The 25207-nt window shown below is 48.5% G+C and overlaps 1 protein-coding gene across 1 annotated transcript in view; it reads left to right on the top strand.

The window, feature by feature from the left end:
* The first annotated feature begins 6239 nt into the window (after positions 1–6239).
* The window catches only part of UBALD2 (UBA like domain containing 2), a 40548-nt gene continuing 21580 nt past the window's right edge, over positions 6240–25207 (top strand). The window contains exons 1-2 of the mRNA XM_066616299.1: positions 6240–6881; positions 8447–8509. Coding sequence (XP_066472396.1) covers positions 6762–6881; positions 8447–8509 — 183 coding nt within the window. The 5' untranslated portion in view covers positions 6240–6761. The remainder of the gene's footprint in view (positions 6882–8446; positions 8510–25207) is intronic.

The following is a 25207-nucleotide window of genomic DNA, read 5'->3' on the forward strand; positions in this document are numbered from 1 at the left end:
ATTCTATCCCCTTAAACAGCAGCCCCCTTCTCTCCTCAGACTTGCACTAGTGAAATTGCTAGCGCAAGTCTGAAGAGACCAATTGCAGAGCAAGGGCATAAGGGCGTAAGACATAATTTTTCTTTTTCTTGCTGAAACCTCCCGATCCCCCCTCCCTGCTGGATACAGTGTGTTTGTGTTTTGTGCAGTTGCAACAGCAGAGCAGGGGGAGGATGATAGGATTGGGCTGAGTTCTTACTGTATTTATTTGAAATGCATTATTTTAAATGTTGCTGTTCACCTTGGAAGTAGTTTTACTGAAAGGTGCGTTAGAAAATTTTTAAATAAATACCATTATGACTGTGGGGTGGCATTTTCTATACATTTTCTGTTCACATTTTAGGCACAAGATCTGCACATGCAAAGCATGCCAGAAGAATTTATATCCTATGATATAATACAATACAATAATACAATACAATACACGATATACATGATTATACACGATATAATACAATACAATAATACAATACAATAATCCTCGTACAATACATTAGTGATAGAACTTGCCCCATTTGAAGTTCACTTCTGATATGATGCTCTAGCCACATAATAAGAAAATCTGTTATCTGTCTAGAAATCCTTGTACAACTTTCATCTTCCTAGTATCAGAGTGCCTTAGGGTGCCTCTAAATCAATTTTCTTTACTCTGTTTGCAAACGCTGTGTAATTCTTAATATGGGACTGGTTTCTCTTTTCATGTGGTTTTAGAAGATACACAGCAGCAAAGAGAGCCTGCAAATGTAGAATGAGAGCAGAGGAGAGAAGCAGGTGAAGGAAATTGGGTCATTTCTGTTCCACTTTCTAGGGGATCTTAGTTGAAACAGCAGATCTATTGAGTTTTAAGCTTTTTTTTCAAAACAAAATCTCATCTAGCCTAATGAATGTGAACAATGTCCTTCTAAAGCTAGTTTATTTAGGGTGTGTGCATGTGCTCTTAATTGTAAATACAGAACTTTTGCCTCTTTTGCTTCATGGCTTTGCTGACCAGGTTTTGTGGAAGGGATGTGCAGAGACAAATTGGATTGTGACATCTCTTGGAGAATCAGGACTGAAAGCAGACAGATTAGACGTATATTAATGACACTAGATAGGTACGTGGCACTTTTCCCACGAGAGACAGGGACATTCAGGACAAAGAACTGCAAAGCAAATGAACAACGTATTATTAACACTGTCAGGGAGCTTGAAACACCTGATATATTAAGGTCCTCTGCACATTACACTGACAGCACAATCCTATCCAACTCCTCCCCACGCTGATGCAGTGGGGCCAGCGGGGCCACTTCCTATGGGGGAAGTTGGAAGGCTGAAGGTCTCCTCTTGCCCCAGGGTAAACCCCAACCTGTGCAACAGGTCTACTCTGACCTGCATGAGCTGGTGCAAGTCTGAGTGGATCCATATCAGTAGATTGGGCCCAGGAAGGGGGATACAGTTCACACAGCTGCTGCTGATTCCAACCCACCTGCCCTGTCCACATGCTGATAGTACCCAATACCAAACCTCCAGAATTCCTCCCCCAGCATTTTCATGACAAATAGCAAGAGGAACAGAACAGAACCATGTGGGGCACCACAGAAATGGCCATGGCATTGAGCAGGAGTGTTCCAGTACCATCTTCTGTAACCATCTGTCCAAAAAAGACCATAGCATTGCTAAACAGCACCTCCTAGGCCCATCTAGCCAGACAGTCCAGAAGGATACCATGACTGATGGCTTCAAAAGCCACTGAGAAGTCCAGCAGAACCAGTAGGTAGAAGCACAGTCCTCCTGTCTGGTTCCCGATACAGGTCATCCACTACAGCAACCAGGGCTGTTCCCATCCCAAATGTTTAGGCTGCACTTTGCACACAAAACATAACAGTGTTAGGCAGTTGCTATTGCAGTAACCCTTGGGAGAACTACAACTCCTATTGTTCCCCTGAGCTTTGTACGTTTGTGCACTACTGTCCGTGTGGCAGAGCAATGGAGGGAGGAGACAGATCTCTCCACTTTCCATTCATCAATACTGCTGCTGCTGCTGCCACATAAGAAGGGACAGAGAAGGGACAGGAAGAGTGCTTTGGGGTGGGAGCTGGCTAAGAGTGCTTTTTGAAATGGCAAGTGTTGAAGGGGATGGGGGAAAAGCAAGGTGGGAATTCTCCAACACAAATTGTGATTGGAGATGGAGGAGAATTGGGGGGCTTTAAAAGCCTGCTTTGTATTCAAGGCTTTTCTGTGCACCCAAGGTTCTTCCCTGAGCCTGGCTTCACCTGTAACTCTAAGAAGGAATGGAGAAAACTAGGAAGTGTTAGTTAACAGCCAAGAAGAGTGGAGGTGAGATGGAATCCTCACTCTGTAGCAGATCCCATTTCTGACTGCAGTGTTACATGTCTGCAAAAGAAAGACATAAGTTCGAAGATTCCCAATGAAGCTAAAAGAGAACCCTCCTTTGCCACTGCCACACCACCCAGACTCTTAGCTCCACTTACTTGAAGAGTGAACTCTCAGGCAGGGCCTGGGGGGGGGGGTAAAGGGGGTAATTTGTACCCGGGCCCAGGGTCAGAAAGGGGGCCCAGAAGCCAAAGGAGGGGGCCCAGAAATTTCCTGAGATCTTACATTTTCCAGTCCCACCCAAACCTGCTACCCATGTGGGATGTTGAGGGCATTACTGTGGGCACATGGCACTGACTACTGCCGCAAGCCATACACACCAGGCCCAGGAATGCCCACATTCCTTAACAGTGTCACATCTGGGAGAAAACTGACCTGCCTCAGTAGTGCTTTGGCTTGTGGATTTGCTACTATGAAGGAGTACAAAGGAGCTCAGGAACACAGCTGTGGAACTGCAGCTGTTGCAGAAGCCAGTTTTGGTATACACAGTCCATTCTTGTGTGAGCCTAAATACAATGATACTTATCTCTTGCAATGATTTTCTATATTTGAAAGGTTTTAGAGAGATTTAGGAGTGTGTTTGGTTTTCCATATCTAGCCGCCAATGCCAGGCAGACAGGTAGACCTGCCTGCTCTGTATTCTATTCTGGCTGTTGCCACTTTTCCCTGCCTGTTTTGTCCTCATTCTGCCACTGCTGAACCCCCCTTGGGAAGGAGCCCAAAAGAAGCTTTGTGCCCCCTGAAAAAATTCCTCTCAGAGGCCCTGCTCTCAGGTCTGTGTGTCTGTCTCTTCCCAACTCTTTGTCCCAGGTCATCAGAACAAGGATGAAATCAAGTCCTGAAATTCATGTGCACTAAGCCTTAAAATGCCTAAGCCTAATTCATGTGCACTAAGCTTTCCCACTGACCCACATACCCTTCAGTATTGGGCTATATCAAAGAGACAGCTGTGTATAGTGCACAAGGTGCTGGGGTAGAAGAGTCATGTCATAGTCTAGATTTCTAGGAAACTACAGAGGTGCCATCATGGGTCTCTCTTCTGTGGCAGTGTGACTTGGGGCCGAATGCTATCCAACTTTCCAGTGCTGATGCAGTTGAATGCAGCCACATGGTAAGGGAACAAACGTTTCCTTACATTGAGGAGGTGTCTGTGACTGCCCCCCCCCCCACAGGATGCAGCACATGCCCCATTGGCACGGCTACATCAGTGCTGGAAAGTTGGATTGGACTGGACCCTAAGAGAGAAGAAGCTGTTATGTGAGGCCTGGGTTCTAATTTTGTAACCTCTAAAACGACTATTCTCATCAGTACCCTCAAAAGATTGATTTTTCCTTGTGGCAGCCATGCTCATCTCCTCAGAACAGGACTTGAATTTCCATTCCCCATTTTGTTTTGTAATTTTTTTTTTCTACACAGAATTATCAGCCAGTGCTACCTTCTCTGGGCTTGCTATCATACCTTCAATTCTTCCCTGCCCAAGTAGCTTCCATCCTCATTCTTGCAAAATGCAGGTTCTTCTCCCACAGATGCATGGTGTGTGCTGTGGTCAGCATTGTCTGTGTGGAATCACTGGTATCCCAGTAGGATTCTAATCTTTCATCTGGGAAACTTCTGGGTTCTGTGTGCGTGTCACTCAACTGCTGGGTCATGGAAAATCCCTGACAGGGACCCAAGGCTTCTGTGCTGAGGGAGGGGGAATGTGACATACAGTAACTGCTATCACTGGATGCTGACTGTTGCCTTCTATGTATGGCTAATCAGGGCGATGTTGATGAGTGGAAGAAATGTTTCCAGAAATGCCATGGGAGTGACTATAGGGGTTCGTTACTACATGAGCTTTGGTTTCTCCCACTGCTGTTGGTTGGGCAATCACATTATGCCAGTGAGTTGGGCTAAGCTTCTTTACACTGTGTGGGATTTTCTTCTGAGCAAATAGGCATAAGGTCAGGCTGTAGTACGTGAACACTTTCAAAACACCATTCTTCTCTGCATTCCCTGGCATCAGGTAAATGATTTTCCCATTGCCTATTTTTGGGAAACTACAAAATGGGAAAATACATGAGTGGTGTTTGGGTCAGAAGGTTGCCACCTGTGGCAACTTCAGGGACTTATTTGGGGGCTTTGCAGATGAAATGATTAAGGGTCCAATCCTGAAGAATGCGGGCTGGCTCACCACCGGTGCGCACTGTTGCAAATGTGCCATAAGCCTCGCTTGTGGCAGTTAGCACCAGCCCAGTGCTGGAGCAGGCTTAGCATGAGCCTGTGTTGGGCGGCACCTGCTGGAGGCACCTGCAACACTGCCTGGAGCACCGGGTGAGTGCCAGGCAGCGGAGAGGTAAATTGGTGCAGGGAGGGAGGCTTTCTGGGGCTGCAGGTGGGGAGGAAGGCATAGTAGGGGAAGGAGGGGGCAGGCCTGGTGGAGCTCAGCACTGCCAGATCTAAAGCCCTGCATTGGGCCTCCCGGCCTAACGCAGGACTCCTTTACTCTGTGCTGGCTAAACAGCCAGCACAGAGTCAAGTAGCCCCATTGTGGGGCTGTTCTCAGGGGAAGAGGACAAATGTCCCTGAGGAGGTGTCAGGGGCTGCCCGGCATCCATAGGATGCAGAAGCAGCCATTTCTGTGCTGCTGCAGATTTCAGCGCTGGGCAGCTCAGGATTGGGCTGTTAGGAGGGCTACAGACACACAACTGAGGTTTAAAACAACTTTGGCACAAATCAGTCTATAAGATGTACATAAAACCCCCATTCACCTGTGGGAGAAGCAATTTAACTTGTAATGTCAGCACCCATTCAACAGCCTCAGGGCCCAATCCTGTCCAACTTTCCAGCACCAGTGCAGCTGGAAATGCAGCCTGGAGGTAAGGGAACAAATGTTTCCTTACTGTGACCACAGAGGTCACAGTATTCACCTCTGTGACTGCTATCCCACCAAAGGATGCAGTGCACACCCCACTGGCACCACTGCACCGGCCCTGAAAAATGCTAGGATTGGGCACTCAGTTTAGCCTCTGACATTTTGGTATCTTTGGGAGTAAACAGAGCTGGCTTTGCTCTGCAGAACCAGAAGTAACCAGCCATTGGCTGCAAACACTGATTTCCTTAAACTGAGAGGGTTGTTGCAAAGTCATATTCATATATCCTTTCATTTGTTCAGGACCTTAAAAATAGAGCTCATTCATAAAACAAAACAAAGTTAACCAACGTTATTGCACAATCATCTTCCTGCAGTAGGGATTTTCAGAAGCTAGCCTTTTCCTCAAGGGGAAGTAGATCTCAACCAGTCCTTCTGCCATGAAATCAGTTAACCCATTCCTGCCCAGACCGCACATTTGGTTGGGCAGAAATGGCTTAAAACAGCGCTAGAACAAGGTTATACACACACAAATGCCATTCCCAAATTTCTGTCCGCAGTGTGCAGTGAGGATCCGGAAGCTCTAAGCAGAGTTTCCGACGTGCTGTATCTTTTTCTATTGTGTGATCACTTTACTTTTTGAGGATGACCGGGCTGTTGAAAGGAAATGAATCACAGCTGCTGTTTCTTGTTTTTCCAGCTGAGCACGTTGGTTCACCGTGAAGCTCGTCAATGAACTTGGCTTGTACGAACTACGTTGTGTGTGTTTGCTTTACAACGGGGGGGGGAAATGGGAGGAGAAACAAAACAGCCAATCAACAGAGGGTGTAGAATTTCCAGTTCTGTTCAAACCAGAGCATAGTTTGGGCCCTCCCTTACGAGCAAAGGACAATGGACCAATGGTGTGCTTCCTTCTCAGCCAAAACATAGCAGCTCACCAATGGCCAAGGAGCCCGGTGGCTGGTTCCCCCCCCAATGATGTATTAACTCTAAGGCCGAAGGGGGTGGGAAGAAAAAAGAGAAACATCCACCGCCTGGAAGATTCGAATCGAACGTTCAGACACGCCAGGAAGACTGCAGCGACCAATCAGCGGCCTCGGCGAGCGGGGAATAGAACGTTGAGACAGCTCCGGCTTCCCCCCGGCCCACCCTGCATGCTCCTCCCCTAGATGCTGTTGTTTGTGGTGTGTTAGCTGCCGGAGAGCTACGAGAGGGGTGGGGGGGCATCAACATACCCTCGTTCGTGCCGATCGAAGCCCGAGGGGGGGCCGAGAGGGGCGGCTTGGCTGGCACCTCGCCGCCGGGGGGTGGGTGGACGACAGGCTTCGGGGACAAAAGCTGCTGGCTCGGTGTTGTGGGGAGGAAGAGGAGAAGGAAGAGAAGGCTCCTTTGTGGATTTTTCCCTCCCCCACACACAAACACACATCGCCGCCGCCACCACCACCGTGAGTGCGCCTGGCTCTCCTCCCTTCCTTGTTGTGGTTTCGTTTCTCTCGCCATGTCGGTGAATATGGAGGAGCTCCGGCACCAGGTCATGATCAACCAGTTCGTGCTGGCTGCGGGCTGTGCGGCGGATCAAGCGAAGCAGCTGCTGCAGGCGGCACACTGGCAGTTCGAGGTGCGTTGCGATACTCTTTACACCCCAGGAAGGAGAAGGGGGGCTCGACCATTGCCTCCCCTCCGCCTTCAGGGTGCCTGCACCCCGGGGTTTGGAAGTCCAGGAGTCGTGGGAGGGGGTGGTGGTGAGAAGCGGTGTGTTTCCTTCTTGATTGCTTTAAGTGTCCCCACCCCCCAATATGGTTGGGAGGGGGTGAGAGAGTAGCATTTTTGCACATTGCTGGCACTAGACGTGCACACGATCCATCCCAGGAATGGTCATCATGCACGCTGCCGCTTTCTGCAGTGGAGTGTCTTCCGGGGCTGGGAATGTGTTGGGGCCTTTGCGTGTTGACTAATCTCTTGTTGCTGCTGGTCGTGGGAAAGGGGGGGAGAGGAGAGAGAGCATTTGCATTCCTGAAACTGCCAAGTGTGCAGGGCTCCCACCATGCAGGGGTTCTTTTTTTGGATGATCAAATAATAATTCAGTTTTTATGGTTAATCTCTCTCGAGTTGTGTGCAAACTCACAATCGTTCACACAATCCACATATCTCGTAGGCCATGCAGAGAGAGAGAGAGATTTATTTCGACTTACTCCCCCCCCCCCCGCCCAACCTGGCCATTCCTTTCTTCAATGGGGCACCCAATCTGGTGGAAAAAATGTCTCAAGGAGAACGATTGTAGCTTTTTCCTCCTACTACGCGATGGGGGAGGAGAGAATCTGTTTGGAAACTAGGCCTGCTCATCTCTCCCACACTATGTGTCTTCTGTACCCAGAGCATGTGTAATCGTGTTCATTCTTTCAAGAGTGCCTTTTCGTTGACTTGGTCGAATCCTCCCCACCAGCTCCACAACTGCACCGATTTCAATTCGGGTTCTTTGTTTTGTTCAGTAAGATGGGAGCAGGAAAAGATGGGTACTTTTAGCCAGCCCCTTGGTACTGGATGAGATAAGTGTCTTTGTCCACTTCTGTTGGGTATTGTGTTTATACTCATGAAAGCTAGTGGAATCTTCCCCCCCAAATCAATCTGATTTTTTTGTGTATACTAAATGAACATTTCTGGCTTGGCTTTTAATCAAGGCATCCCACCTTTGCTGTTAAGGTTTTCCTCTTGTGTGCCTAAATCTTGCTGGGGGGGGGGGAGAGCAGTTGTTGTTTTGGGGGTGTGTGGAAGCTTGCTGTCTGACCAAAGCTGAGGGTACTGCCTGGCCTCTGTTTTTTCTTGGATTGGTCTGGTAGCTTCTTTTTTGTTCCTAGTTCTCTTCCCTCTCCTCCCCCCTGCCCTGCCCCCACCCCACCTCCAAACTCCCAAGTGGGAGAGGAAAAGCGATTAGCATTTCAAAGGTGTCTCAAGCCAATGCTAAGAAATGTGAAGAGCCTGCTCAGTTTGTCAACTTAGATGATTTGCTTACAGTTGAAGTATGGGGGGGAGGGGAGGTGATGGAATGTATGTGACAGTATTTTTTTTTAATTGTCCTGTAACACCTTTTTGCTGATCCCTGCCTTCAACTTGACTTTTTCCCATTGGGACCTTTTTCCATTTTTTCTCCCATTCTAATTATAGCCTCTTTTTTTATATACCTAGACGGCTTTGAGTGCATTTTTTCAAGAAACCAACATTCCCAACACCCACCACCATCATCAAATGGTAAGTAGCCTAAACTTCTCAGGTTTGTGCTGTTCTTAGCAGTATCTTTGCTTCCTGTGAGCCAAAGTGTGATTTGCATTGGAGTGTATCAGTGTTACCTTCTTTCCACACCCCCATACTTATAGCTTTTCCTTGCTTCCATGAGCAAATCAAAACTGCCCCACTCCTTTTCCGTAAGCTTGGAAAAGCCCCTCTGCCAGCACTTCAAGAGGAGGAATTGGAGGTCACTGTGTTGTCAAAGGTTGTTTCATCATTTAAAAAAAAAAAAAAAACCCTGTAAATACACGACAAGGAGTTCCTCCTTTATACATGCAATGTCTGCATAATTTGACACAACCTTTGATACTGGGAGGGAGGCACGAGGTGCAGCCAGGAGAGGTTGTGCATTCAAAGCTGTCAGCCTTTCAGACAGCCATATTGCTCTGCAACAAGAGAAACACACAGACTGCAAATGTAAACAAGAACCAAAATGTCTGCCAGGAAACAGGGACTTCTGTTTCTCTTTTTCCCCCCTCCCCTTTTGCTCACATGGCTCCATGTAGCTATTTCTATGCCTTTTTAATAACTAGAAAACCAGCAAGGTTGGGGAGAGGAGCAAACTGAGGCAAGCTTTTGGCTTTTTCCTTCCCTTGGCATGTGGTATCTAAACTTGAGCAAAACTTTACATGACCTTGGCTGAGGGCAACTTTCTTTGGCAGAGCAAAGGAAGTTTTTTTTCTTTCTTTCCAGAAACTAAACCAGTGCTGTGTGCTGGGATAATAGCAATTCTGCACCTTTTCTTTCCCTGTACATGGCTATTGTTGAAGCCTAAATCTAGTCTTGAAGGAGCAGGGAAGAAATCTCATCAATTTTAATGCTGTTTGCCTGCTTCTCGATCAATGTAGGTTTCACTACCCTGAGGACTAAGCTAGCTCTCCACCTTAACACTGAAACAGCTGATACTTTCAAAGTTGCTTTGTAAGTGGAATATTTATAAAAAGCAGACTGGAAAATGACAAGGGTATAAAAATTGTGCCTATGCTCATTTTGATGTAAGTTTTGGCTGCATAGCCAATTGTGTTATGGCCAGGTAGCCATGTAAATCCTAAATTTATAGGCACAGCAAAGTCAAATGGCTTTCCAGCTTAACAGGCTTTGAAAGGTATACATTGATATTTGTTCATTCAAGTGTTATATTCTTATTTGTTGCCAGTGGAATAGATTAAAATGAATAATATGCAAAAGTTTAGAAAAACATGGAAGTTACAACTAAAGAGGCTTTGTGAATTGGCAACATCTAGCAGCAGCATTAGTAGACTGACGTAAAAACTCTCCAAAATTGCTGTTTAAGTGCATATCTTGCACATGTTTCGAAGTCAGTAGGGATGGCTATTGAAGAGCATGTTCTGTATCTTTGGGGTTGCTGCCAAGAAAGATCTGCACTGTCCCCAAGCACTAACTTTTCACAAAAGAGGGGATTCTGAGCAGGACGTTCCTGGCTAATCTTAGTGGGACAACTAGGGACAGGCTTGTTACAATGAATCACTTTGGCCATAGAATTAGGGCTGTTTCATGGGTGGCCAAGAGCAGGGATCTGCAAACTTTTTGGCCTGAGAGCTGCATCAAATATCTGGCACAGTGTCGAGGGCCATAAAAAATAAATTTTAAATATAAAATTTAAATAAATACATTAGAGATGGAACTTAGATGAATGAATAAATGGGCTGAAAGTTCCAGGATTTCTCCAAGCACCTACATGCACCACCTAAATCAAGCACTCACTCAGATGGACTCCCATTCCCCCACCCCACAAGCAGCTTACTTACATGTACAAGAGAATCAGAAGATCACATGAAACACATGGGGCATGTTCAGAAAACCTTCTAAGGCCTTCAGAGAGCCCAAAAACATCACTTCCTGTTTTTTAGGAAGACCAGGAAGTTATGTTTTTAGGCCTTTAGAAGACCTTCAGAGGGCTGGGGAGGCTCTGATCATGTTCGGTTGAGTGGGCCAGAGGCTTGCAGGGGACCAAAGGCTTGCCATGGGCCAGATAGAGGCTTGCTACAGGTCGCATCTGGTCTGTGGGCTGTGGTTTGGAGACCCCAGGCCTTGAGCATGATGGTGTTAGGACATGATTTGGAGGCCACCCTACTAAAGCTAAGCAGATCTAGGACTGGCCAGTATGTGGATGGGTGGCTACCTAGGAATCCCATGTATGCTGTCTTGGGTTTTGTTATGGAAAAAAGGTAAGGTAGAAATGTACCTTATTTATTTAAATAAATAGCATCTTGCCTAGATAGGTGTGGAGAGAAAAATGTATGCATTGCCATTTGTGAGACTTATAAAAAGATCTGTTTTGCCATGTGACTTTCATTCTTTCATTTCATATCATTGTGCCCTCTATAGGCAGATATTGCATGTGAAGGCCAGGGTCCAAATAATTCTCCATATCTTTGCTTTCTGAGTGACCTTGACAAACCTGTTTTCCATTTAACTGCAGAGTAGGTATAACATGCTTCACAAAATTGTTGTAGGAAGGAATAGAAATGTAAAGCCTCTTATACAATTCAGCACCTACATGAACAGTATTTTAAGAGAAAATACAGGATGTTTTTGCATTTGAGAGCTCAGCCTCTTTGTTTGCTCAACCAAGATGGAGTAATGCCATGTTCTAGAATAGGGGTTTCTAACGCATTTCATACAGTGAGCTGAATAGCATCCATGGTGCCTTCTAAGGGCTGGAAGTGACATCATTAAGCAAGGAGTGATTTCATTAAGCAGATGATGACCAGAAATAAGCACTATTGTAGCACATTACCAAACTTTAGGGTTGCCAACCTCCAAGAAGTGGCTGCATGGAACTCAGTTTGGGAGACAAATTCTCCTGCCCAATTTGCCATGCGTCACACAGGGCATGTCAAAACTGTCTGCCCAGGCTCATGGAGTCTCTGTATCAGTGCCACAGGGACTTTGAGAGCCTCTGCTGACGGCTTTGCCATGTCGTGTCTGATGTGCAGAAAACTGGACAAGAGTCTTTACCTCTCAAGTTGAGCTCCAGGCGGGCCAGATGACTTTGGGTAGTGGACTAGATCCAGACCGTGAGCTTCAGGTTGCTGATTCTTGTTCTAGAATCTAGAGAAGATCACTTTCCATTTGTTATGACCAAGGTTGTACCTTTGGGTTAACTCATGTCTGCCTAGCCCACAGGTTTACACATTTGATCCCTGTTGCATATATGTAATGTTGGGCAGAAATGGCTTAAGTACCTCTGTCTTGTTTTGATTCCTGTAAAACAGTATTATATTATATAAAATATTTCATCAGAATATTTAGTTTGAACTAGAATTTGCTAGCTTCCTGCTCTAAAATAGCTTTCGATGCAAAACACACTTATAGGATCCTATTCCCCTCCTTGTCCCTTGCTTTGGTATTTGAAATCTTTGTCTCTGCATTTTTGAGTTTATGTACTAGTACTTTTGTGAAATCAGTCCTTGTGTTTAGGTGCTTTCTACCTCTACAGTAGAGTCCTGTTGTTTTTTTAAAAAAGGTTTTGTTGCTTGATAGGGATAAAGAAATTCAAGATGTCTGATAAGAAGCTATGAGATAAGAAATAAATTACTTGTATGAGATAGCAGAGCTGGAATTCCTCTTCATTTTCCGTTCCCATTTTTGCTGGGACAGGCTCCCTGTGTCCAGTGAGCTAATTTAAGCATGCTCTTTTGAAGCTGAATGTGAAAGTAGATCTCTTGTGTTTGAGAGTTTGCCTGAAAACTCGTATGAGTGTCCTTGAGTAGCTTCACATATGACTGGCAAGGAATTTTAGCCCATCACAGGTGCAAGGCCCACCAGCTCCACCGACCTCATTAATATCCATATCTTCTAATAACTTTAAAGCCTCGAGGATTTTTGCTAGGTAACCCTGGATTCTGCACTTGAGGTTGCAAAATTAAACTCTCTGCAAAATGTCTTCAATGACTCGGATTCAGAAGCAGCAGCTGCTGCTAGTAATAACAAATACAGGGGGCCGTATCCGTGGATTCCATATCCGTGGATTCAGTTATTGGTAAATTGGGTCGGGCCCCTGCAGCGCACAGTGTTGGTGAGGGAACATCTGGAAGTGAGGGAAGCTCTGCTCCACTTGCCTCTAGAGGAGCTTCTGAGTTCAGCAGAGGCTGAGGACGTCCATCCCTGGCCTCTGCTGGGCTCAGACTGAGGTATATATCTCAAAACACATGACTTCCTGTTTCAAAGAGAAATAGGAAGTGACATTTTTAAATGCCTGGAGGGATTTCCTGGGCCTCCCAATGCCTTATACTGTGCTTCTCAAACTGTGGGTTGGGACCCATTAGGTGAGTTGTGAGTCAATTTCAGGTGGATCTGCACTTGGGGAAATGTTATAGACCTGTACTTTTAACAAGCTGCTATGTATATTCTTTTAACAATGACAGCCAATGGGACTTACTCCTAGGTAAGTGTGGGTAGGATTTCAGCCTAGGATTGTTCAAAATTTTCCTGCTTGATAATGTCACGTCCGGTCATGACATCACTTCCAGTGGGTCCTGACAGATTCTCGTTCTAAAAAGTGGGTCCCAGTGCTAAATGTGTGAGAATCACTGCCTTATAATATAAGGCAGTAGTTCTCAAACTTTTGCAGCTCGTGCCTCCCCAGATCCTTGTAGCCATTGGCCACGGCTCCCCATTACAACACCTGACCTCAGTTACTCCCAAAATGGGGATGAAGGTGTTATAAATATACACTAGAAACAAGGCTGCCTGCACTCTGAGGCTGCAATCCTAACCACACTTACCTGAGAGTAAGCCCTGTTGAACAAAATAGAACTTACTTCTGAGTAGACCTGGTTAGGATTGTGCCCTGAGTTTGTTAGCAGCACACCTGGAGGGTTTTGGAATGGGAGGGGGGAAGTCATGAATTTGCAGAAGGGGAAGACTTTGTATCTGCTAATTGCAAACTAATGCAAACTGAGACCTAGAGACTGTTTGGCTGGAATACTAACCCCACTTTCCTTTGAGTAAGTCCCATTGAACACAATAGGACTTACTTCTGAGTAGACCTAGCTAGGATTGTGCCTTTTGTCTTACAATAGCAGCCAACAGAGTACCCCCCCCCCCCCCCAAAAAAAAAGGAGGCAGGAGGAAAAAAAGGAATGGCTAAAAGGAATGGGGATTTTTATTTCTAATCAATTTTTGGAGACAAAGCCATCTAGAATGGCTTTTTTTCTTTTTTGAAGGGGGAGGGAAAAGAGAAAGGTGAGGATCCTTGGTTAAACTGACACAGAGCCCAAGCCTATGTAGGTCTACTCAGAAGTAAGCCCCATTTGAGTCAATGGGGCTTACTCCCAGGAAAGTGTGGAAAGGATTACAGCCACATACAGCAAGATTACAACTCACCCCAAAGTAGATGGGGGCTGCTCACACACATACACCCAACATGCAGATGCCACCCCTGTTCCCCCCAGGCAAGACAGAGGGATACAGGCTGGGGCATTTGGACACCCACCCCCCACTAGGAGCAGGCTGGCTCCTTCCTTCCCAAGCAGCCTTGACCAATCCCAGGATGCCTGGGGCGAGGGGCACACTGGGCAATGTAGTCCTTGGGACGAGGTTGCACATGGAGAGAGCTCCATGATGAGATGCAGCACCTCTGCCTGCCCAGCCAGCCTTCTCTCCCACCTCCCCCCCCACCATGTTTCACATGCCCTCCCAGCCTCACACTGCCCCACCCACCTTGTTCACAGCTGCAGAAAATAGCAAGTCAGGAGGCAGCAGAGCAGTTGCCGGACACCTCTCTCCCGGAGATGCCTGGCGACGCCCCTAGAGGCTAGCCACGCCTCACTAGGGAGGTGGGACACACAGATTGAATACCTCAGATATAATGTATTAAAAACGTCACTTCTAGTTTCTTAGCGAAATTGGAGTTCATGTGTTTTGAGCTATATAATTCAGTATGAGCCCAGCAGAGGCTGGGAACAAATGTCCTCGGCCTCTGCTGAGCTCAGACTCCTTCAGAGGTGAGGGGAGCAGAGCTGGGGGAAGCCGACCCGATCTGGGGGAAGCATACTCCAGACCGCAGGGATTGGCATTTACCCATATCCGTGGTTTCAGTTATCCACGGGAAGGATCTGGAACGGAACCTCTGTGGATAAGGAGACAGGCCTGTACTTTTATTATTATGATCTTCCACTTTTCTGCAAAATTTTTATAGCAGTTTGCAGAGCACAAGGAACGTGGTTCCCTGGTCCAGAGGGGCTCACAATCCAAAAAGGAGCATGAGGGGAAATTCCAGCAACAGCCATCAGGTGTGATGCTGTGTTGGATGAATAGAGCCAGTGCCTCTCCACCTGTTGAATATGAGAGCCACCACTCTCTTTGCCCAGTCGGCAAGGGTTTATCTTCAGCAAGGGGAATCAAGTCAATATCTTGATAGTTTAATTTACAGAGGCTTGAACCTGAATTTTCCATTGCTGGGAGTAACAATCCCAAATTGTAAAAATGCTTCCCGGCACATTCCTTCAGAAACCCAACACTGTCATTGTTTCCCTCAAGCAGGTGTTCTCAACTGTGGTTTATTTTATTTTTTTGTAAAACAATTTCAGCCTTCCAAGGTATTATGACTTATGGTGAAAATTTTTGGGAAGAGGCATACGGGACTGAAAAGACCCGTATTCTGGGACTCAGAATCCTTCATCTAATGAAGCAGCCTGAGGTATTGCCCAAGCTCCACTATGGGGGAGGAGTGTTTGTATTTTGGAAGTGACATCAGTGGTCGGGTAAAGGAGAGGTGAAGATGTCCTTCTTGCCATGTGCTGCTAGATAATGTTTCAGTGGAAACTGAAGGCCCCAGTTAATAATATCCAAACCTAGAGCTAACCCAGAATATTCACAAACCCTTTCATCTTGTGCAGTCCCATCTCCAGCTCAGCTCGGAGTCAGAGAGGAACAGGCTGGGATTTCAGGCTACATTTAAGGTGTTTGAAATGCTTAGCACACAGCAGGGGAGTCTAGTTCGGTGCATGACTGCTATAGGGAGCTTAGGCAGTTTAATCCGTTTTATATCCAGTCCTTGGTGCTGTTTGTGCCTTTCTGCACATACTGCTGGCAAATCCACTTCTGCCCTCCTTTCTTTGATCCTTTATGTATGTATTTGGGGGGGGGGGGTCGGTGGTGTGAACTGATAATTCTGCACCACTTTAAAAGCAGAACAACAAAAGTAAACACATTCTATTCTCTGAGGAAACCTGCTCTCCTGTCTCATGTTTAAAAAAAACAAAACTCGTTTTTCCCCTATTAGCATGCAGACTGCAGTTTGACGGGGCTCTCCGTTGATTCATAAAACTGACATGCAGATTTAGGCCAAACATAACTGTATCATAACTGGAAGAAGAGAGCAAGGCCCGTTCTTGCAAGGTCTGGAATGTTTCTCCCAACTGCCAAGCATTAAGGCTTTTACAGTTTCTGCATTTGCTAGGGGCAGTTTAATAGAGATTGCAAACAAAGGATATCCTGTCTCCCTTGAAAGGCTATCTTTGGTTCCCCTTCCCCCTATCTTTTTATAACTGGTTACACATTAAATCAGGAAACTGGTGTTCAAGTCATGATTTTGCTGTGTGACTGTTCCCCTTTGCCAACCATTATTCATCTACATTTCCCAGATACTGTTTGAGCTCTTGTGTTCCATTTTTGAGGTTTGTGTGTGTGTGTGTTTTCCTTTAATTTTCCCATTTTGGTCTTTGTCTCGCTCCCCAGTATTTCTAGGTTTCTGTGTAAACTCAGTGGAAAATGTCTAGCTTAGTGAGAAAATAGAAAATTGGGGTGGGGGTGAGGTGCTCAGCAGAAACTTGGTGGAGGTTTTTGGTGACAGTTCAGTCACGAGGCATCCAGTTCTGTTTAGAGTCTTGAGCTGCTGCTGGTGCTGCCTGCCTCTCTCCAGTTCCTGGAAGCAGGGTTGCCCTGCGATTGTGCCTCGGTGCCTTCCAGGGCGTGGTGGAAGATGATCCATGTGCTCACCCTTCCAAGTTGCAACAGGAAGTTAAGAGGTGGAAGGTCCTGTTCTGTGCTGCTTCTCCCCTTTGAATCAAGAGCCCAAGGGAACTGAGCCAGCAATTGCCATGCTACCATATTGGGTGGCCTGTGCAGCTGTTCTGCTTCCTCTTCCGTTAAAGGACTGGTGCTCTCTTAAAGCAAAAGGAAGACCACCTGACATGGTGTTCCTTAGTTCTTGTGTTCAGGCTCTGTGTTGAACCCTACATGCCATCAGTCTCATGTCAGAGGGCCACTTGAGTATGCTCATCTAGACAGTTGCTGGTTGCTCCAGGTGAATGGTGAACATCAGTCCTGCTCTTGAGTCTTTGTGGGCTGCACTTTCTTGGCTGGTTATAATTTTGATGGTATGTCACTAGTTGTGATGAGATCAGCTAAGGGTATATGTGGGATTGAACTGCATAGAGGCCTGGAATACTATGCTATTGCTTTGGACAAAGATGAAGTGGTGTGAATCCGTTTACCATCCCGAATCCAACAGCTCAGAACCTGGTGAATGTACGTTTAAACCAGGGGTGTCAAACATAAGGCCCGGGGGCCGGATGTGGCCCGCGGAATCTTTTTATCTTGCCTTCAGGCTCTTAGCTGCTGAGCACTGCTGCTATAAGGACAGCCCACATGAAAATTGGGCTCTCCCACACCTTGAAATATGATCAAGATTTGTCTATTTTCTGTCATTAGCAGCTAAAGTGAAAAAAGTGCTTATTTTTGGTTATGACCTGATGAATGACATCATTTTTTGCCTAATGACATCACTTCCGGCCCTCAGCAGGCACCCTGAATGCTGTTCAACCCTTGGTATGAAATGAGTTTGACACCCCTGGTTTAAACTGTCCCCATCGCACAATTCATCTGACTTCCCTCCAAGTTTGAATCTTGATCTGAGCCCCTCCCCCCCCCCAGATTAGAGACTGTGGGAACCCTGCGCAAGCTGCTTTGTACTCTCAGGATATGAGGAGTAAGGTGCAAATGCAGTTTGAAAGATTCTTGCAATTTCAGTTACTATACTCAATGGCAGTGGAATGCTGCCAAGGAACAGGCTCTATGTGCATGATCCAATGCTGCTAATTTCAGACTGCATCTGATACAAACTTCTGTAAAGGGGGAAATGTTCATAATTTGTCTCTGTTTTCTTTGGTATATAACCGGTGGCAGTCTTGATGCTGTGCACCAAGTGGAGGAGCAGTTGCTAGTGTTATTTACTATACTTACACCCAAAGTGCTCAAGATGGCTGACGTATGATCCCAAACTAGTCTTCCATCCTGTCAATTTATCTTTGGCAGTGGGGCTGCAGTGTGCCTTCATCCCATTCTCTGGGAAGGGAGACTGGCATTCCTACTGCTGGGAGGATCCCTCCTGGAAGGTAGGATCGGAATCTCTTTGAACATATACTCCTCCCACGTTGGGGGCGTCCCATGGTATTCCCCAGTTCTGGTTCTACCTTCTAGGAACGAGGACAGACCTCTTGGCATGACATCAGTATTTTTTCCTTTTCATTTTTTAAATTTTTTCTTCCGCCTTCTTCCTTGGAGCAGGGGGGTTGAACTCCCCCCCCCACCTCCCAGGCTCTGAACAGCAGCCAGAGTCTGTCTGCTGGTGGGACTCAGTGCTGCCTCCCCCCTCACTGCTAGTGGGCAGGAACGGCGGGTTGAGGCAGCGTGGGAGGCTTCTGACCCCCTCCTTGGCGCGGAGCCGACGGCGGACCCACACCAGCAGCTGCAGCAGCAGCAAGGAGCACTGGAGCCACGTGGTGGGCGCCATCTTGGGCCCTCCCCCCTTCCCCGCCGGAGGGACTCAGGCCAGTGGCAGCCCAGCGGTGGTGCGCTCCGCAGAGGCTCACCGGGGCGGTGTAGCGCCCACCGGTCGCTGCTCCCCCCAAGTGGGAGTGGCGGCAAGGAGGCAGTAGACGGCGCGGTCCCCCTCAACCAGCACAGCCCCTTGCAGACCTCAAGTAACAGCAGCTCCACAGGCCCCAGCGACGCTGTGCCCCACAGGACGCCCACCGGGGCAGCAAAGCACCCATCAGTTGCCACTCCCCTCCAAGAGGCAGCGACAGCAGCGAGGAAGTGGCAGGCAGCAGGGTCCCCCCTAAACTGGCGTGCCCCCCCGCAGACCTCCAGTAAAGGCAGCAGCAGCGGACCCGGTAAACCCCCAGACAGTGCGGCCACCCCTTCTCTGCAGCGGTGGGCGAGTGTGGGGGGGAGCAGGAACACCCAACGGGTAGTGCGCCAGGCGGGTGGTGCTACCGCACCCCTCACAACGCAATTACCGCAGGGCAGGCACCCCTCCCAGGCGGGTCAGGGCAAAGGCCCCCCCGGGCAGCACCTCCCATGCAGGCTACCTGCCCTACCCCACAGGACAGGCCCGCTAGGCAGGGGGGAAGTACAGCAGGGGGAAGGGTGAGCCCCCAGGCAGGTTGAGCTGACCCCCCACCTTTTCCAGTTTTACAGCTTAGCAGGCCCCCCCCCCCCCATGGAGGATGGGAACCTGCAGCGCCTGGGGCCACAGCTCCAAGGTGGACAGGAGGAATTCCTGGACCCACCTGGCACTGCAGTTACCCCAGGGGTACATGGGCCTACCGTGAGCCAGTATGGGCCAATCCAAGGGGGGATGTCTGTGCTGCTCCATGTCCAAATTGAGGCCATGGTGCGACGGATCCTGGAGGCAGCCAGCATCCCCGGGCCCACAGGGGGCAAGAGGAAGCATGTACGCCCCCCATCATCATCCAGCTCCGATTCCAGCAGCCCAGAGAGGGAGCCCCCCCCCACGCAAGCGGCATAAGGCCAAGGGTGCAAAGGGTGAGTCAGACAAGCCGAACCCCGCAAGCAGACCAAGGAACCCAGTAGGGCAGCCTCCTCAGACCCCTGGGAGTCAGTCTTGCCCGACCCATCTGAGGACTCCAGGGAGGAGGGGAGCTCACTGGTGATGACGAAGGGCTTCCAGAGGAAAGTGGGGGCAAGCTTTTCCCTTTGGACTTGTACCGATGCCTAAGGCAGCAGGCATCCTGGACTTAGGTAACAAAGGGGAAACCGAGGCAAGTGAAACTTCAGAGCCTTGAAAACCCAGCTCCAAGTTCCTCTGTCCCCAGAAGACCACCACCAAGGCTGTGGTTCCCTTGCCAGACCCCTTCAGGTAGGCCCTAGAGGCTGAATGGGGGGCACCCACCAGGTCCAGGTGTACCCCACGCTCTACGATAAACTCTATTGTCTGCCAGCTGGCGTTATGGAGCAGCTGAAGGTCCTGGGCGTGGGCTCCCCAGTTGCAGCACTATCTTCCTCAGCCGTGCTGCCCTCAGAGGGGGAGGGGCCCCAGGGACCCTTGCGACCGACGGGTGGAGAGCGCCCTCAAGAGGGACTTAGGACTCTGCTTTAGCCATTAGGGCATCAGCCGCCACCTCCATTATCACAAGGGCTCTTATGGTCTGGGTGAAGGAGCTGATGGCCTCAGACAAGTCCCTGTCTAGGCCCACACGTAACACCTTCAAGAAGTTGTCGCTAGCAACAGCCTTCTCAGCAGATGCATCCCTGGAGGCCATGCAGTTCAGCACTAGAGCGGTGGCTGCAAATGTAGTGGCTAGGAGGAACATCTGGCTCCGACACTGGGACACAGACCAGGCCTCCCAGGCACGTCTGGTAGCTTTCCCCTTCATGGGGTCCAAACTGTTTGGTCAGGCCTTTGACCCCTTGCTGGTAGAAAGCAGGGACAAGTCTCGCGCCCCCCCCCATGGGAGGAGATTCTTCTTCCTCTTCCCACAGGGCTGCCAAGCCCACCCACTCCGCACGACACCGGACCACGGATGGAGGGCCCCCAGATCGGAGGACGCCTCCTACACTTTGCGGCGTATTGAAGCAAGGTCACCACAGATGCCTGGGTGCTGAAGATAGTGACCAGGGGCTACTCTTTGGAGTCCAAGACCAAGCCCGGGAACCGCTTCTGGAGGGTGCTGCAGTACAAGGTGCAGGAGAAGCACCAGCGCATGCGAGCGACGATTCGCCACCTGCTGAACATCGGAGCAGTCAAGTCAGTCCCGCCGGCACAGAGGGGCAAGGGAGTCTACTCCACCTTCTTCCTGGTCCCAAAGAAGAACGGCAGCACAAGATCGATCCTCAACCTCAAGTGGCTGAACCAGTTCCTCTGGAAGTGCTGTTTTAAGAGGGCATGTGGGCCTGCTCCTGGACACTACTGAGTACAGGGTCTCTCTGTCCCCAGAGAGGTGCGAGAAGATGTGGCAACTTCTGGAGACACTGCTCGCAACACAGCAACAGGATGTGTTGATGCTAGCCAGGCTGTTGGGCATGATGGTGTCTTGCCAGGACATTATACGGTGCCTGGCACACTTCCATGCCACGGCGCTTCAGAGATTCCTCCTGCGCTTTCAGCAAGAGATAGAGAACAACGTCCACTACAAGACCTCCATCCCTCCCAAGGTCAGGAAGGAGCTGGCATGGTGGAGGAGCCGCTCCAAACTGGCAGGGGGTTCCCCACTCTGCAACTCCCAGAGTGGACAGTGATCACCAAGGACGCCAGCCTTCTGGGGTGGGGAACCTACACAAGGGGGGCGGTCGCCCAGGGAGCCTGGTCCAGGGAGGAGTCCCGCATGCACATCAACCTGCTGGAACTCAGAACCATCCGTCTGGTGCTGGGCAAATTTGCCGACCTGATCCAAGGTCAGCAAGTTTTAATGAGGGCGGACAACGTAACTGACCAAGGCTTATGTGAACAAACAAGGAGACCTACGATCCATGGCCCTCCACAAAGAGGCGGCAGCCATCATCACTTGGGCCGAAGCCCATCTCATAGCCATATGGGCGGAGCACGTGGCCAGAGTGGACAATGCTGCAGCGGATTGGCTAAGCAGACAGTGGATTCTGGAGACAGAGTGGCAGCTAAACCTGCGGGTTTTCAGCTTGGTGAGAGAGAGGTTTGGGACCCCACTCATGGACCTCTTTGCCACGAGAGACAACGCGCAAATCCAAAGATTCTTCGCAAGGGTTCCACAAGAGGGGGCAGAGGCCGTAGACGCTATAAGCAACCCCTGGCCTCAGGGTCTTCTGTATGCCTTTCCACCAGTTCTGCTACTCCAGCATCTCCTCGACAGAATCAAGCAGCTCCGGGCCGAAGTCATTTTGATCGCTCCCAAGTGGCCCAGACGTCCGTGGTTCCCAGAGCTCCTACGCCTGTCAACACAGAACCATTGGACATTCCCACTACAGCAGGACCTCTTGCTCCAGGGCCCGATGGCACATCCTCAGCCACACCTCTTCAATCTGACAGCATGGAGGTTGAGCGGAGCATGCTAGTCAGGCTGGGGTGTTCTGACAGGGTCACGGCCACCTTGCTGGCCTCAAGTAAGTCCACCACTAGGAAGGTGCCAGTCCACCTGGCGCACCTTTATTAGGTGAGCGGAGGCCAGGGTGGTCAGGGCTAGGGTAAAGCATGTCTTGGCCTTCCTGCAGGAGGGCCTGGACAAGGGTCTGTCCACCAACACACTCAAGAGGCTGGTGGCGGCCCTCGGCAGCATGCTGGGAGCGGGCTCAGGGGAATCCCTGTCATCCCATCCTCACGTCTGCAGGTTCCTGAGGGGGGTGGCACTGCTGAACCCTAGCTGGGACCTGAACAAGGTTCTGGAGGCCCTCACTCAGGCATCCTTCGAGCCACTGGCCTCACGTTCAAGGCTCTCTTGCTGGTGATGATTACCAGGTAATTACCTCAGCCAGGAGGATCTCGGAGCATGGAGCCTTGTCCATCAACACCAAGCTGCACATTTTCCATAAGGACCAGGTGGTACTCCGCCTGGATCCGACCTTTGTCCCAAAGGTCAACTCCCTATTTCACAGGGCCCAGGAACTGATTCTCCCATCCTTCTGCCCCAGGCCGGTGCACCCCAGGGAGAAGGCATGGCACACTCTGGATGTGTGTAGGGCCTTACATTATTACACCAGGCGCACTAGAGACTTTAACAGGGAGTTGGAGTCCCTGTTTGTAACCTACAAGGGCTCCATTCAAGGCCACAAGGACTCAGCCAGCTCACTAGCGCGCTGGTTAAAGGTGCGCATACGGCTGGAGGCCAGAGGGGAAGTTCCCCCAGAAGGGATCACGGCCCACTTCCTCAGGAGCGCTGCCACCTCGGTGGCGTTCAATAGGTACGCATCCCTCATTGAAATCTGTAGGGCAGCGACGTGGTCTTCGGTCCACACCTTCGCCAAGCACTATCAGATAACCACAGCCGCTTCATCGGACGCCGCTATGGGGTGTTGCAACAGGTGGTGAGGCCGTGAGCGACCCCTCACTGACCCACCCTTCTGGTTGGCTCTGGTATATCCCAGCAGTAGGAATGCCAGCCTTCCTTCCCAGAGAAAGCAGGAATTTCTTACCTGAGAATTCCAGTTCTGGGAAAGGAAGGATGGCATTCCGCTTCTGTTACCTTGCACATGCCCAATCTCGTCTGATCTCAGAAGCTAAGCAGGGTCAGGCCTGGTTAGTACTTGGATGAGAGACCACCTGGGAATATCGGGTGCTGTAGGCTTATACCATGGTCTTTCGAGACTGAAGGTTGCCAACCATGGTTCCGCTTCTCCAGCTCGGGGGGTGCACTGCTACTTCAGGCCTCCCCACGGGGGGTAGGAAACCCTAGTGGGTATTCTTTGCATGGTTGTTGGGGTTGGTTGGTTGTTGGGGTTTGTTTGTAGTTACTCCTACAGTTGGCTAGGTATCACCATAGTCAACCCTCGCAGCGGCCACAAATCAAGGGCCAGGCCACTGCGGAGGAGCAGGGGGGCATCAGGTCTTTTCCTGCTTGTGGAGTCCGGACTGGGGAATACCATGGGATGCCCCCAACGTGGGAAGAGTATTCATTCATAGAGGTTCCGATCCTACCTTCCAGGAGGAGGGGCATCCCAGCAGTAGGAATGCCATCCTTCCTTTCCCAGAACTGGAATTCTCAGGTAAGAAATTCCTACTTTCCCTCTCAACTATCCTAATAGCTTCATGTGCAAAAGATGATTTTTCCCCCATATACACTTGGTGTATATGGGGCTAGAGAGTGTGCCTTAGATGGTACATATTATAAATTGGGGGGAATATAAATAGTTGGAGAATAGATCGCCTAAAAATGGAGGGAATTTGATTGTGTTCAATCCAGGGAATGTTAATCTCCAAGGAATGTCTAATTTAAATCACTGAATTAAATCAAATTTCCCATTTACTCTCTCATACAATTTTTATGCAAGTAGTGCTCTTATGCCACCTGAAGGTACACTTACAGATGCGTGATGTTTTTAGAATATGGTTTGCAATACATTGCTTGTTTAAGAGGTTAGTTATACTTTGTTCACATCTAGCACTGAACAGTATTAGCGTAGTAGCTGCAAGTTAACACACACAAAGTGCCAAAATTGTAGTTTTATTGCAAAAGATGTTTGTGTGTGTCTGCAAACGTGCCAGAAGTGCTTGCCGGGAAAATTCCTTGTAGACCAAATGCCCCAAACTTTCCATAGGTAAGATCTGGGTGGTAAGTGCCTTTCCCAGGGAATGAGGGATAAATTCATATGATAAGTATTCATAATTTTGAGAACAATGTGAATTGCTGAACTCAGGTGGTTATGAAGGAATAAATGAGAATAGATCACTCATCTGGTTGGTGTATGATTTTAGTCAGCTTGCATTCCAGTGCCAATACTGAGTCATATTTATAATGCTTAAAGGCCAATATTTGACGTGAGGCTCATGCTTCATTTTAATGCTGGGTCATGGAAACAATATTAACAGGTTAATTTTGAGACATAATTTTTAAGCTAGTTAAAAGCATCTTACTGTAGTTGAAATTTTTAAAATCTGATTTAAATAAAAAAGATCCTCTGTAAATTATTATTCCTATATTTATCTATGAATCCAAGTTCAAATTAACTCCAATACAAACCTATCTTTCTTAAAATTAACATTTAAACCCTTAAAATCCAATGATAAAACTCAAAGTTCTAATTTATCTCTAGCACAATTGGAAACGCTGACCCACACAAAACATATCTTTTGGAATTTTTTCTCTGATCTCAGATACTCCCCTAATTCAGTGTTTCTCAAACTGTGGGTCGTCGCAAGCCCTTTTCAGGTGAGTCCCCATTCATTTCAATATTTTATTTTTTAATATATTAGACTTGATGCTACCATGGTATGTGACTGCATTTGGGGAAAAGTTACACATCTGTACTTTCACCAGGCTACTATGTATATGCTTTTAACAATGATAGTCAATGGGACTTGCTCCTGGGTAAGTATGGGTAGGATTTCTGCCTAGGATTGTTCAAAATTTTCCTGCTTGATGATGTCACTTCTGGTCATGACATCACTTCTGGTGTTTCCTGACGGATCCCCATTCTAAAAAGTGGGTCCCACTGCCCTAATTTATTTATTTTTCACATTTATATATCACCCTTCCCTTCCTTCAAGAAGCTCAGGATGGTGCGCATGATTCCTCATCTCTTTTTGTCCTCACAACAACCCTTTGAGGTAGCTGAGACTGAGAGATAAGGACTAGTCCAAGGTCACCCATTTATCTAGTTTCCAAACTTGGTTCTTTTTGTTGGGGTGGTTTAAACCTTTCCAATATCCAGCAAAAGCTATCTTCACAAATGTTGTCAGAGAATTCTGTGAGCCCCTTTGAG

This window comes from Tiliqua scincoides, chromosome 2, assembly GCF_035046505.1.
Source record: "Tiliqua scincoides isolate rTilSci1 chromosome 2, rTilSci1.hap2, whole genome shotgun sequence".
Classification (NCBI taxonomy): domain Eukaryota; kingdom Metazoa; phylum Chordata; class Lepidosauria; order Squamata; family Scincidae; genus Tiliqua; species Tiliqua scincoides.